Source organism: Cololabis saira, chromosome 7, assembly GCF_033807715.1.
Source record: "Cololabis saira isolate AMF1-May2022 chromosome 7, fColSai1.1, whole genome shotgun sequence".
NCBI classification, from domain to species: Eukaryota; Metazoa; Chordata; class Actinopteri; order Beloniformes; family Belonidae; genus Cololabis; species Cololabis saira.
Genome location: NC_084593.1, coordinates 10,812,688 through 10,827,575, shown reverse-complemented (window position 1 = coordinate 10,827,575; position 14,888 = coordinate 10,812,688). Strand labels below are relative to the sequence as shown.

At 40.5% G+C, this 14,888-nt stretch overlaps 1 protein-coding gene across 12 annotated transcripts in view; it reads left to right on the top strand.

The window, feature by feature from the left end:
- LOC133446751 (rap guanine nucleotide exchange factor 2-like) overlaps nt 1–14,688 on the top strand; it is a 133,217-nt gene extending 118,529 nt beyond the window's left edge. For 11 of the 12 annotated variants that reach the window (XM_061724810.1, XM_061724806.1, XM_061724804.1 and 8 more), the window contains 5 exons: nt 2,272–2,421; nt 3,463–3,664; nt 4,525–5,021; nt 7,768–8,169; nt 12,149–14,688. In XM_061724810.1, coding sequence (XP_061580794.1) covers nt 2,272–2,421; nt 3,463–3,664; nt 4,525–5,021; nt 7,768–8,126 — 1,208 coding nt within the window. In that variant the 3' untranslated portion in view covers nt 8,127–8,169; nt 12,149–14,688. The remainder of the gene's footprint in view (nt 1–2,271; nt 2,422–3,462; nt 3,665–4,524; nt 5,022–7,767; nt 8,170–12,148) is intronic. The other variant, XM_061724809.1, reaches the window with a different exon arrangement.
- The last annotated feature ends 200 nt before the right edge of the window (nt 14,689–14,888 follow it).

Genomic DNA, 14,888 nt, shown 5'->3' with positions numbered 1-14,888 from the left:
AAGTGGGTAACGCTTTTAAGTTTGAGACATGAAATATTGCCATCTTTGAAAGAACCTTTCAGTACTTCCACGACTAGAGTACCTGATTTTTTCAAGTTTCAGAAAAGACATCATATCCTTAAGCCACATAGAAATTGAGGGACTTCCAGCAGATTTCCAATGTAACAATAATGTACGCCTTGCTATCAAAGACGTAAAGGCCACAACATCTCTCTGGGCTGAGTTTAAATTCAGTGAGGAATCCGGAATCCCGAATACGGCGATGAGAGGATTTGTTTATTTGTTTATTTATTTTATTGAGATCCCCATTAGCTGCAGCAGAAACTGCAGCTATTCTTCCTGGGGTCTTAACAAGAAAATGCAATACAAAAGAAAACAACATAGAAAAAAACTTAAAAAAATAAAAACACAGAAAGAGCAGGAAGAAAAAAAAAAAAAAAAAAATATGTATACAAAATCAAGATATCTTAAGGATCAAGACAAGAACAGAAACCAAGTCAACTATATCCTCCCCACATATGCCTAATATATACCTCATATATACATTATATATACACACATATACACACACACATATACCCATCATATAATACTCTATCCTATTCAACATTCCAAGTCAAATTCTATATTATATTCACAGACACATATATATATATATATATATATGTATATACACATACATACACATCCACACATACATACCTACATATGTATACACACATACACACACTCATATATATCTATTCTATAATAATAGAATATAACATATATACTATATATATAATATAACACTACTATGCAATAATACCATTATATCTCATGTACTAAAAACAATCATATTACATACACAACTATTACACACCGAAACCATTACTTGGACAGATATTTTTTAAGTAGTATTCTGAATTGATTATTGTTAGCAAGTTTTACATGATTGGGTAAAGAATTCCATTCTTTCATTCCTCTATACAGAACTGTACGTTTGATGGCATTAGATCTAACCTTAGGTATTGTAAAATTTCCAACAGTTGCATGTCTAGTGTTGTGACAGTGATTTTCTGCACTAAAAGAGAGGTTATCAAACAAATCATATGGCTTTTTTAAAACAGATATGTTTCTTATCACAATCAACAGTGAGTATATGAGTCTGTCTTTGACCAATAACCAGTTGAGTTTCTTGTGCATAGAGATTATATTTGTCCTATTGTCGCACTTGAGAATAGTGCGGGCAGCTCTGTTTTGTATAATTTGCAAAGCATTCAACATTTCACCATTAGCACTGGACCAAACTGCTGGGCAATAGTTAAGGTTTGATAGTATAAGTGATTGAATAGCTGTTTTTAAAATCCTATGATTCATATAGAATGCATGTCTTCTTACAATAAATATACCCCTCCCCATCTTTGTAATGATATTAGAAATATGTTTTTTCCATGAAAGTTTGTTGTCTACTATTACTCCCAGAAGTTTGGTTTCGTCCACTTGTTTTATGATGATGTCATTGACCTTGATATACAAAACAGGATTCTTATCAATATTATGATTTGACCCGATAATCATACAGTTGGATTTTGATAAATTTAGGGCCAGCTTGTTTGCTCTGACCCATTCCGCTATACTAATTAATTCGTTATTTATAATAGTTTCTAATTCATTATTAGTCTTTGCAGAAGCATATATAGTCGAGTCATCCGCGTACATCACTGTATTCACTTTTTCTAGTGCCCATGGTAAGTCATTCGTAAAGATTGTGAACAATAAAGGTCCAAGACAGCTTCCTTGAGGAACTCCACATGTTATGGTTTTGTTTTCTGAGTAGCTGCCATTAAAAAACACAGATTGCGTCCTGTTGGACAGATAACTGTAGAACCAGTTGAGTGCAGATTGCTCAAAGCCGTAACAAGCCAGTTTTTCTAATAGTATGTTATGATCTATAATGAGGAGAGGGCTTCAGATTAATTTTAAAGACCATAGAGATAGTTTTAAGCAGATAATATTCTTAATTATGTTTATGTTTTAATGCTATTATTTTAGACTAAATAGAAATGTAGTCTGTTTCAATCCTCTGCCTCCTTGCTCTCTTCCTCCTGCTGGATACTAATGGCAGACCTGCCCTGCCTCTTGTCTGTATCACTGCTGCCACCTAGAGGCCGTCTGGCTACAAGCAACTCCAGAAACACCCAGACAAAGCAGCCTCGCATCCTTCCCCCCTCGGGGGGATGGCAGTGTCCCAAATGCTAATTTAGCTCATCTTCTTGCAAATGTCCACAGGCACCAGTTCGCCCCAGTCCCTGAAGAAGATCCTGTCTCTGTCTGAGGAGGGAAACGAAAGGCATCGCAGGCAGCCAGAGGACACCGTGTCCAACGCCTCCTCCCAGCTCTCCTCCCCTCCCACCTCCCCCCAGAGCTCGCCCAAGAAGGGTAAGCCAATAATCTGCCACCCCCTCCCAACAACACTGTAAGCTCCTTCTCTCTGTCGCAGCGTGCCACAAATGCCACCTAGTGGCTGCCAGCCGCCACTGCTTCACCCGGGAGCCATAAATCTGTAATTACCAGATAATGATCACTTTATGTTACATGTATAACATTTACAAGCTCCTTCTGCGTAGGATAATTAGCCGGTAACTCAGAAAGACCCGCACAGGTTTTTGTTTTGGTTTTGATTTGTGTTCTGGGATCTAAAAGACGTATAAACTGTTCTCATCTGCACACCTGCATGGACCTGTGGGTCGTTGCATGACCCTTTCATGGTGAGTTCACCCATCTTTAATACTCAAGCAGTTGGCCGCTTCACCTTCCCCCTCTGACTCCTGCTTTTACCACATTACTGTGGCAAAGGCTTTGTTGACCATTTAGTGTAAATGTTCTCGGGAGATAATTAGGTGGATTTATGTCGGTAATGACAGGGAAACATGACCGCTGTGCCATTAAACTTTTATTCAGCGACAGCCATGAAGATGGATGCCTATAGCAAGAAACTATATACTTATATGTGTATGCACTAGTGATTGCTCCATACTTTCCTAGACTTAATTGTGCAATTCCCAATACCTTCATGCTACCAGAATCTTTCCAGACTCTTTGTGGAAACCCAGAATGTCATAGAAAACTGCTGTTTCAGTCCAAATTTAATAGATCCACCCCTTAACATGTAGTTAGCTGACTTGGAGTGGCGCTCTACGATTATTTATGTCTTGTGCCTTGTTGCTAACAGACCTCATGTAGAGTTTATTTTTTATGACTAAACAGATCAAAACAAATTATTTCATCATGTGGAGTTATAAGTTGCACTGATGTCTTATGCAACACTTTGGATATTTTATTCAGCCAATTAATCACAAGATCACAAGCCAGAGTTTTCCTATTACCCTTTTTCTTGAGAGTAAATATAGTTATTTATTCTGAATATGAATTGCAGCTGTCATTAATGCACATTGTGTGTTTTGTTGTACCTCTGTCCAGGTTACGGCAGGATGGGGGACGCCTACTCGGACTCCGGGCACAGTGAGATCTCGTCTCGCTCCAGTCTGGTCAGCAACTCCTCTTTCGACATGGCCCAGGAGGAGAGGAGACTCCGTCACTCTGGAGGAGTTGGAGACGCTCACATTGGGGGACCTCGGATGGAAAGAAGAGCCACCACCGACCCCGACCAGTACAGTCTGGGGTACGAGTACTTACCGTTCTGGGGCCGGATTCACCAATATGTTCTTAAGAACGATCTTAAGAAATGTCTTAAGATCTAAAATTAAGAAGTTCATAAGAAAGTTCTTAAGTGCAATTCCTCAATATTTTCTTAAGAACCGTCTTAAAAACTGTCATTTCTTACGTATTTCTTATTTTTCCTACTTAAGAACTTCTTAAAATATGTCATTGTATTGCACGCGCCAACAAACAACATTTACACAGGTAGTTTGCGTCTTAACCGTCAGTCACTCACTAAACATGGAGAAGGAGAAAAAGAGATGCAGGAACTTTTCAAGGTTATGGTGGATGAGATGAATGTGTTGAAAAAAATACTATTGGGGAAAATTAATAATAATTAACTACCACGCTAACTAACATGCTAACAAACAGTTAACAGGCTCTTTGTGTAATTAATTATAAAGTATATCCTCAAACTATGACCTATTAGTCTAAACTTGTCTAAAATGTGTTGAAAAAGGTGATATTAGAGTATTATTATTATTATTATTATTATTACCTTTTCACAGAAGAAATTTTAAGACAGGTCAAGGTTGTCTTAAAGTTAAGAAAAAAGTCAAGAACAAATTTGAGAACTTTTATTTCAAGAATACCATTTATTCTTAAGTTTTTTCTTAAGAAGAAAGTTGAGAAAATACTTAAGAACTTTTTTGGAGAATATGACTTCTTCTCTTTTTTCTTCTTAAGACTGAACTTAAGAAAAAAATGACACTTAAGAAGAATTTTTTTCTTAAGAATGTTTTGTGAATCCGGCCCCTGGTTTTAATGAATGCAGGTAAAGTGGTGTTCGTCTTCTTATGTGTTTGTTTCTGTTCATCTCAGGTCGTATTCATCAATGCAGGATTGTCGGGGCATCTACACCGGCTGCCCCACCGTTCTATCCTCGCCCAGTTCAGAAGAACTGACTCAGGATCAGGGCGACCGCGTCTCCCTGGACGCTGCAGACAGCGGCCGCGGCTCCTGGACGTCCTGCTCCTCCGGTTCCCACGACAACATCCAGACTATGCAGCAGGGGCGGAGTTGGGAGACGCTGGCCTTTGGAGGGGGAAGCGTCGGGCTTCCTTCAGGACCCGAAGCCTTACTGGGGGGTCACGCGGCGCTGTGGGCGGCGCAGGCCAGGGGGAGCTGGGCGTCCGCCAGCTCCTCCTCCTCGTCAGCGGCGTACTGGGGAGAGGACTCGGAGGGAGATACCGGCACCATCAAGAGGAGAGGGGGAAAGGACGTCAACGCCGACCCGGAGACAAGTAGCATAACATCCACCGGGTCAGAGGAGGCGAAGCAGCTGGGCCGGCCGTCTCCGTCGCCCATCACTGCTGGAGGTAAAGGCTTTACGTGAGAGCGGCTGGTGCTCACGAGCCGCTCACATCTGCTGTAACTCTGCAGTTTTGTCGTTAATGTGCGATATAGTCTGATAAAGCGACACAGTCGTCACAAGAGATGACCGGGATGATCGTCCAAAGATAGATATAGGAATGTAAATTGATAATGAAATAATACAGGAACAGTGTAACGGTAAACTGATAAATAGTCCAAATCGAGTGTTTAATAAAATCAGGAACGCCTCTCAGATAAAAGAGAAGCTTTTAAAGTGCTCACCAACTCTGCTGACCTGCTTTTCTTCCGCAGCTCACTCCTAATGAAGGGCTTCGGCACTAAATAATGGTTACCTTTAAACAAAGATTGTAGGTCCTAAAACATTATGACCACTACCCACAAGACACTGCGTCATTGTGGACATGTCCATTCTTCAGTTTGACTTAAAGGTTTCCTAAGTTTGTTTTTGCCAATGAGATAACTCCACAATCACATCACCTGACCTAGAAAAGCAAAATCTACTCTGTCATTTTATGAAGTGAAGAAGCAAATGTGCTAAATGATAAACATTAGAGCGGTTTTATGCTTGATTGATGGGACTGTTCAAGTGTTCCTTTAAGAAAGCAGAAATTCCTCCATAATTTTAACCAAAGCATCATTAAACGGTCATGTGCAGTACAGTGGTGTGTTGAGTCACATCTCTTCTGTCATTTATCTCTAAACTACATCAGCAGCCACTAACAACCATCGCTGCAATCACTCATGTACATACTGTAACTCAAATCTGTTGTAAATCATATAATCACAAATCATCTGTTTATAATCTGTTTAGAATATATATTATCACTCATTCATGTCTGACCTGCACCTTATAACAACAGTATTTATTAATCTGCACTGTGTACATACATATTTATTAGGGCTGGGTATCGATTCAAATGTCAAGAATCGATTCGATTCCGATTCTTAATATTCAGAATCGATTATCATGATTCGATCCGATTCGATATTGATTATTTGGCTTAGTGTTATTTAAAATGTTTTTTGAGCTGTTGCCTGAATTATATGACTGTAAAATAACTAGTGAAATAATAATTTCACAATAATTATTGTGAAATAACTAAGAAATAAATAACTCAAACAGGCCTTTCAATATCAATTTAAAGGCAAAAAAGAAAGAAATTGCAACAGTTCATGCAGTAAACAAATAATTTTAGCTTATCTATTTTATTCTGTCACCACGCACACATATTGCCATGAAGCACCTGGCATTTTTCAGAAGTGTCATGACAAACCGTGTGTCCGACTACTGGGATTAAAGTTCACCTGGGGCCTGTACTACGAAGCAAGTTCAACATACCCAGGATATCTTTTCCTTATCCAGATTCACTAACCCGGACAATTGCAATCACGCTAAGCGGTCACACGACGGTGGTTATCAACTCGGTATATCAACCCAGGTTTCTCCAATCTGGATATGAGCGCGTGCACATAAAAGGGGCGGTGTTTTCAGCGCATGACCAATCGCAAGCATGGAGAAGTCCGCTGTCAGAGCCGCTTATTTCAGTAGCGAAGAGCAAACAATAATTTTACGGAAATATGATGAGTATAGGCATATAATACAGGCAAAAAGCAACACAGTTGCAGCTGCAAAATGCAGGAAAGACAGCTGGCAAAAGATCGCTGACTGTATAAATGCGTAAGTTCATAGGGATATAAACATCACTGCCCCATCATTAGGGCATAAGTAGATCTGACTATAATTACAGTTGTCTATTCTGTTAAATGCATGTGTTGCTTAGATGTATTCGTATGGCGTGTAGCCTCATTCCATCAGCTGCAACCCCAGCGGAGTGAAACGCACATGGGAGCAAATAAAAAATAAATATAAAAACATAATTCAAAGCGGTAAGTAGGCTCACTTTCATATCTTAGAAGTACAACAAGTACAAGGCTTTAGTATTTCTATCACTCTCTGTTTTAGGATGATATCAGTATACAAAAGCACAATGAAATAGCATTGACATTACTTGCAGCAAACAGAAAAAAAAATGACAAGAAGAAGATCGGAGGGATCCTCTCACGATCCGCGCACCGAGCTCCACTGGAGCATGCCAGTGGGCATGCCATTTTCCAAGAGAGCTGATTGGTCAGTGGGCGGTGCTTTTATACCCGGCGATCTGTATCTCGAACATAACCTGCTCCGCAGCAGGTTAGCTGTTCAGCATAAGTTACCATGGCGATGTACCCCGGTAAGAAGTGAACCACCGTCGTAGTCCTGAAAACCCAGGGTTAAACCTGAAGTTACCTCGCTAACCCCAAATCCCGCTTCGTAGTACAGGCCCCTGGTGAAAATGATGAGGGGGAAAAAAAATAAATAAAAAATCGATCTTTAGACATAGGAATCGATTTTTAGGAATTAATATGAGAATCGATTTAGAATCGGAAAATCGATTTTTTTCAACACAGGCCTATTATATATATATATATATATATATATATATATATATATATATATATATATATATATATATATATATATATATATATATATATATATATATATATATATGTGTGTGTATATATATATATATGTGTATATATGTTTATATATGCTGTACATTGTGTTTATTTCACTGCACAAGCACTTCCGGTTAGATGCTAACTGCATTCCGTTGCCCTGTACTTTAACATGTGCAATGACAATAAAGTTGAATCTAATCTAATCTGTGCTCCTCCCTCTCCTCTCAGCTCGTAAGGAGGGCCGGTACCGCGAGCCCCCCCCGACCCCGCCCGGCTACACGGCGCTGACCATCTCCGACCTCCCGGAGGGGCAGCACCCGCCCCCGTCTGCCCCCACGTCCACGGCCACCCACTCGGGCCGCCGGCCCCCGGACTACACCACGGCCCTGCAGCGCTCGCGCATGGTCACCCAGTCGCCCGACTCCCACCAGGCCCAGCAGGCGGCCAAGCACCGGGGCGGCCTCCACCGCACCCGCTCGCCGGCCGAGGAGCAGGAGCCCGAGGAAGAAGAGGAGGGTGAGTCCTTGTCTTCCAAACTAGTGGCTCTGAGGAAGGCGGTGGCACAGCACACATCTGAGAGGCCATGAGAGAGTGGGGGGTAAGCAGGCAGGGCCCCTCGTCCCCAGGCAGGTAAACACTAATTCTTCAGGCCGGTCCCTGCACACGTTGTCCTGCATGTGAACAGGGACACACACGAGCTGTAACTGACCGTTCCCTCACACAGCCCTCCCCAGCACTCGCTCCAAACTGCAAACATCTGCAAACATCTGTAAACATTATGTTTGATCCGGGTGTCCAATAAGTAGGGGTGTAACAATATATCGTGCCACGAAGTTTTGCGATACAAAAACATCACGTGTCGTGGAGGTGACAAACTGTATCGCGATATTGGATTATTAATATTAATCTATTGTGTTGACTAGTAACGCGCATCCGACCGCGCCTCGACCCGCGGACCAAAATCTTCCTCCGCTCAGAAGAAACTAGTACCGTTTTGCGGTCCCGTTTTGAGCTCTGAACCTTTACTTATGTAAGGCTGGTGTAGAGTTAAGCCTTACCTTATTAAATTAAATCTTTTTTGGGTCATGAGTAGGATAAACACGGGGACAACTTCTGCTGAGTTCCAGTGTACTTTAATGTCCCTCAACAGTGTAGGATTTTAGAACATCAACAGCACCTAGTGCCGTATTCTCTAAATCTAAAACAGACTAATCACTACAGATAAACTGACTAGTGTCATTATAGTCCCAGATTTACATCAGAATATAAAGAATATATTTATAAAATAATGAACCCTGAATTACCAAAATAACCTTCTTAACAAAAATAAATCTCCTCTTACACTTATAAGGTGAGCATGAATCAATCTTTTTTATGATGTAAAATTGTATGTATTTATTTACTTTTATTTATTTATTTAATTTTAGTTGTTAAATTTCTGGAAAAGAAAAAAGTCAAATCATACATGAGAGAAACTATTCAGTTTGTGGCTAAATATTTTTACTTGTATGAAACTGAAGATGCATAATGCAAACCTGACATTTACTTTTAGTTCAGTTTGTGGAAAATGGTTGGCCTGGCTTTCTCTTTAAAACTTAAACAGTTATAAAGCATTACAAACTGTAACAATAGGGCAAACGCACAGCATTGTTTTGTATTTTGTGTCTTTCAAATAAAAGACATTTTTTTCCAGTCATATGTTCCTCATTCAATGTTGTTAAAAAAATACTGCTATAATATCGTATCGTTATCGTGACCTCAATTTCGTGTATCGTACCGTATCGTGAGATTAGTGTATCGTTACACCCCTACCAATAAGAGACAGACCCTCATTTTTAACCCACCGTGTGCCGTCATGCATGAACCATCCTGACTGGATTAAAGCTCACAGTCGATCTGACCCCACACGTTCTGCCCTTCTGTCCCACACAGTCAAAACTCTGCCTGAAAAACTTACATCACTGTTCTCTTGCACCCGCACACGCATGACTGAAATCTGGATGACTTGTGTGGTCGTGTGGTATTGCACAGCAAAACAGAAATATGTATACATTCAGCTGAAACGGAGAGCGCAAGTCACAATGTGCCGATTTAAAAAAAAAAAAACAAAAACAATCTGGATCCGACCAGAGGCCCCAGGATGTCTGAGAAAGCGGCGCTTAAAAATATTAATTTAAACTACCGTAGTCTATTGCACAAATGTGACGCGACGGTGAAAAAAAAAACAGATTTGATTGCACAGGAACTGCATTAAAAAAGAAACCAAACATATAAACTAAAAACTTTGAACATGGAAAGATTTCACCGTTTTGAATATTATGCCTCAATTAGTTTCTTAAGATCGTTTCATGGATGGAATTAAAAGAAAAACTCACAGTGGTCCCTGAAATAACCTGAAGCAACAAACTGAAACTGACATCGCTTCATAAATCAGACAAAGGAAACTGGCTTTGACAAGTTAGTAGGTACCAAAGAAAAGGCTGAAAATAACTTGTGACGACTCAGTGACCAGATTAAACTTCAGTGTGTCCTGCGTCTTCAATCTTGAAAGCAGCCAGGCTGACTCTTGAAGTCACCCCTCTGCTGTCTGGTATCACGGTGTTCATCTCACTGAACGTGGACCAGAGGAGGCAAAGGAGACGGTTGACTGAGATCAGGAAGAACCTTCTAGACGAGCATGGAAAGGGGAAAAGCTAGAAGAAACATCTCCAAGCAGCTTGATGTTGCCGTGACTACAGTTGTACACTCGATTCAGACGTATCGTCTCCACATGACTCTAGACAAGCTCCCTGGGTTTGGGCACATTAGGGATATCGAAGGGAAAGATAACACGAATTGTAACTACAGAGACCAGAACAATTCAAGGTGAACTCCAAGGTCGAGGTACATCAGCGTGAGATCGCACCATCTGTTTGAGCCAACGTGGACAGCTGAGGAAGACTCCCCTGCTGCAAGCAAATCAGAACACAGCCAGACTGGAATTAGTTAAAAAGTGTACTGACAAGCCGGTATGCTTCTAGGAGAATGTCCTCTGGACAGATGAGACTAAACTGGAGCTGTTTGGGAAGTTGCATCAGCTCTGTGTTCACGGATGCAGGAAAGAAGAGACCGTGAAACACGGAGAAGTGCTCAGAAAAATATTCAATGATTGAAGTTGTCAATTTCAAGTTATTTCAATGACCATTGTCGGTTTCCTCTTCTTTAATGGAAGGGTACCAACACATTTGTGTGTTTTTATACAGTATGTGTTAAAATGAATAGAGGATTTTTGATTTCAGAAGTTGTATAGCTTCAAAAAAATAGCTCTACAGGTAAACAGCATGCTAACCACATATGCTAAGCGTTCTGAGACAGAAAGATCATACGTGTAAATGCGGATCACACACGGGCAACAGACGCCTACAAAACCCAAGAATTAAGAGAGAGATGATCCATCACAGCATAACTCGTGGTGCGACATTAACCAGTTTAAAAACTGGTGACTTACCAGGAGCAGAGCAACTAACGGTGTCGTCACCGTCCTGGAACGTTTTAATACGAACACAAACATAACCTGAGGCCTAAACAGCAGCTGGTGGGCTGTTAGTCTTATCACTGCCCGATATGTCGCCACGTTTTATGGTGCTAGGAACGTCTCTGTGGATAAATCAAAGAGGGAAGTAAAAGACAAACTATTAAATTAGACGGGTATTGCTGCGTGCATACGCTGTCGAGTGGATGTACGACTCTGCTCTCCGTCACTGTCACTGGCCGGTGCCGTACAGCCATGTCCAGAGATAAAGCAGCTTCTCCACAGAGTAAATCTCTATCAGCCATCAGCGTCAACGTCCTATTAAATCTCCCGCTTTATGATCTACACGTCTAATATGTGTTGTTTTAGGCCCCGTTTACACATAGCTGGGTATTTACAAAAACAGATATTTCCCCCTCTACGTTTTGAAAAATACCATCATTTACACGAACCTGCATAAATACGCTGTTAAGGTGCTATGAGCAGCCAAACCTACAGGGGGCAGTGTAACGAGAAGATAAAGTCATGCTAGCCAATTGGAATCCTGGAAAAAAACATCAACAAATGACACGTGTAACTTCCAGTTACTTCCAAGATGAACGAGAGTCTTTCGTTTGGAGTGAAAGAGAAGTGGAGTTACTTTTAAGTGCCACTTTAGAATATAAAACAAGTTAAATACAAAAAAATATTGACGGTGGCCAAATAAATTGTAAACACAGGTCGCACACATGACGCTGGTGAAGTTTCTGTGATATAATGTGACGTTCTAAAGCCTAAATGTCCGTTTCTCTCTGTTTACAAGCAAACGTGAAGACGTTTTTAGTTTTTAGAAATCTCCACTTTGGCTGAAGTTTCCAGAAATTATCGTTTTTGGTGACTTTGAGCTTCGTTTTCGTGTAAACGAACGGCCAAAACACATGAAAACACCACCGTTTTTGCTACGTGTAAATGGGGCCTTCGTTGGAGGAGGCGCACCTTTTCATCTGTTTCACTTGTTTTCAATGATGCATGCTTCAGTAAAACTGTTCATATCAGAGAAATGTAAAGTTAAAAATGACTGAATTACTGCTGACCGTCTTTGCCCGTGTCTCTCCGCAGAGGACGAACAGGTGTCAGCAGTCTGAGGGACAGCGTTGGACGTCATTTTGCAGTAACTTGAAGCCCCGCCCCCCCCGGTCCAGTCCGGGGTTACAGAGACAAACCACAGACTGATCAGTTACGTACGTGCCTGCCTCCTCCACTCGGCTCTCCTTCCTCTGCTCATCTCCCTCCCCTGCCTTAAAGCATCATGGGGGGTTGAATGACCCTGCATGCAAAAAAGAAAAAGAAAAATATACTGTGAAGAAGAGACGGAGAGGTCAAAGACGATGACGCAATGCCTGGCACTTTGGAAAAATTTAAAAAAGACAAAAAAAACATCAGACTTTAGAAACGGGACTGGAGCTCACCAGCTCCCCGAACCAGAGTTGTTGCTGTTGAGTTTGGGAGCGGATCCTGAAGATCCTGAAGACCCAACCACCAACCAAGCAGCGACTACCCCCCCCCAAACTCCCCCGAACCTTTTAACACAACAGCATCATGACGTGTTGACTTTCATCTGCACTTTCTCATTTTATACTTTCTAAAGAACAGAAAAAAATTAAAGAAAAAGACAAAAAACAGACTATTGTTGAAGACGGGGAGAAACAACGGTTGACTTGATTAATCTTTCCACTTCCCACTAGATCCTCCCAACGCCCCCCCCCCCGTCTCTTTTTGTTTTGTTTGTTTGTTATGTTTGACTGATTGCACTCTGGAGGCCGAGAAGAGAAAACAAGTCAGCCCGTCATTTCTCCGCCTGGACTGTAACAACCCGCCTGTCGTCGAGTGTTTGAACTCTGAATCCAGTATTATCTCATGTCTCACATGTGAAAGTTTATAAAGCTCATCAGTCGTCGGTTTAAATAAAAAAAAAAAGCTTAGAGGAGCGCTCAGTCTGGAGAGCCAACATGCAGTGTACTGACATGCCTATTGCCTACACACACACACGTTTTATGTACCAGTGCATACATAAAAACACAGTTAGTCTAATAATTGCACTTTCAGCACAATTCTAGATGTTACCCGACATTTGGCCTGAACTCCAGGGTGTGGGTGATCCATCTTTCTGTCGGAGCTCCTCCGATTATATCCCAGTCCTCTCATCTTGGTGTCCTGACCTGTAAGTTGTATTGAAAAGCACACCCACCGAAAATCATGTGAGACTGCATCAGTTGGAGGCAGACGAGGTGAATCACGGCGCGAGCGATCTGATGGAAAAACTGCCTCTTGCTCCATTTTTTTTTCTTTTTAATTAAATTTTTTATTTTTTGAAAGGACCAGCAGGAGTGGTGAACATCAGCAGATTTCAGATTCTAACAAAATTAATAAATTTAATCAATTTCACAAATTTCAAACTTCGCCCCGGATCTTGTACAGAGTTTTTAATTCCTTCAAAATAAAAGCATCCACTCTAATTCTGATCTGGCTTTTTTTTCTTCCAAGCGCCTTATTATTATTATTATGAATATTATTATTAATAATAATATTTTTACACGTCCTGTCATGGTCATCCACGAGCAGTCTCCCATCATTTAGTCATGAAGCGAAATGCCTTATTCATGATTCTTCCCCTGGCTTCTTTACTTTCAAACTAAATGACAGCTCAGTACAAGATGAAGTTGGAGCATTTGGTTTGTTTTGTCGCTTCAGACGACGTCATCAGACTCGGCCATCACGTGTCAAAGAGTTATCGTATCACGTCTACACACACCCTCCCTCAGCTGTCGTGCATTTTCAGAAACTTTTCTCGCCTGTTACAAACATCAGCTTAGTGAACGTATATTCAGTTTTCCACCATATCTCACCGCTAATGGAAGTGACTGAAGATTAAGGATGTTTTTTTTTTGGTTGTTTTTGTTTTCTTTTTCTTTGACTCCGGTGGAGAAGTTGACATATGAAGTAGTTTATTTTCTTTCAAGGCTGCCAATCAGAATGATTAAAAATCCAATTAGAAAAGAAAATAAACGTTTGTTTTCTTTCTATCGCTGAGGCGCACTGATCACATTGATCAGTCTCGGAAATTACAGACTGAGGAAAAAGATGAATGACTGCAGTGTTTTTTCCACTGTGTTCTGTGACTACACACTAATAATTTCTTGGGTTTCTTTTTTGTTGTTGTAATTTTTTTGTAATGGCTCCAGATTGTTAATAATAATTTGTTTGTGATACAGTGGTGACATGAATCATTCACTTTCATTCAACTCTGAAGATAATGTGCATATTAGCAGGTCGAGTCCTATTTTGAAAAACAAAAAGTTGCACAAAAATGTATAAGAGTAAAGATAAGTGTAGTAGGTAGAACTGCTACTGCGTTTGATGTGTGATGTCAGTGAGATATGTACATTTAGCTGGTGATGACCTTCTTTTTTCATTCTTTCTTGTACTACTTTAACCTGTATGTCTTTTAAAAAGACAATTGGTGGAGTATGTATCAGTTGTTTTTGTATTTTTAATACAATAATTGTAAATATTGGTTATATTTTTGTTCAAATGTAATATGTTTATGCCTCAACATCCAGTTTATATGAAGCTGGGAATCAATAAATACTGCATAAATACATAGGTTTAAATGCACTTATTCATCTCCTCTGCATTTCCATCTTTTTCCAGCTCATTTTTCTTCCTGCTTTTTTTTTTTCTTAAGATACCGGTTGGTGTTTGCACAAGTCATGAAAGGAACCTGAAAAGTGTAACATTCATACTTTTCTATCTGACCATAGTGTGTCAGAATTAATAAAAAAAGAGAGATTGAAGTCTT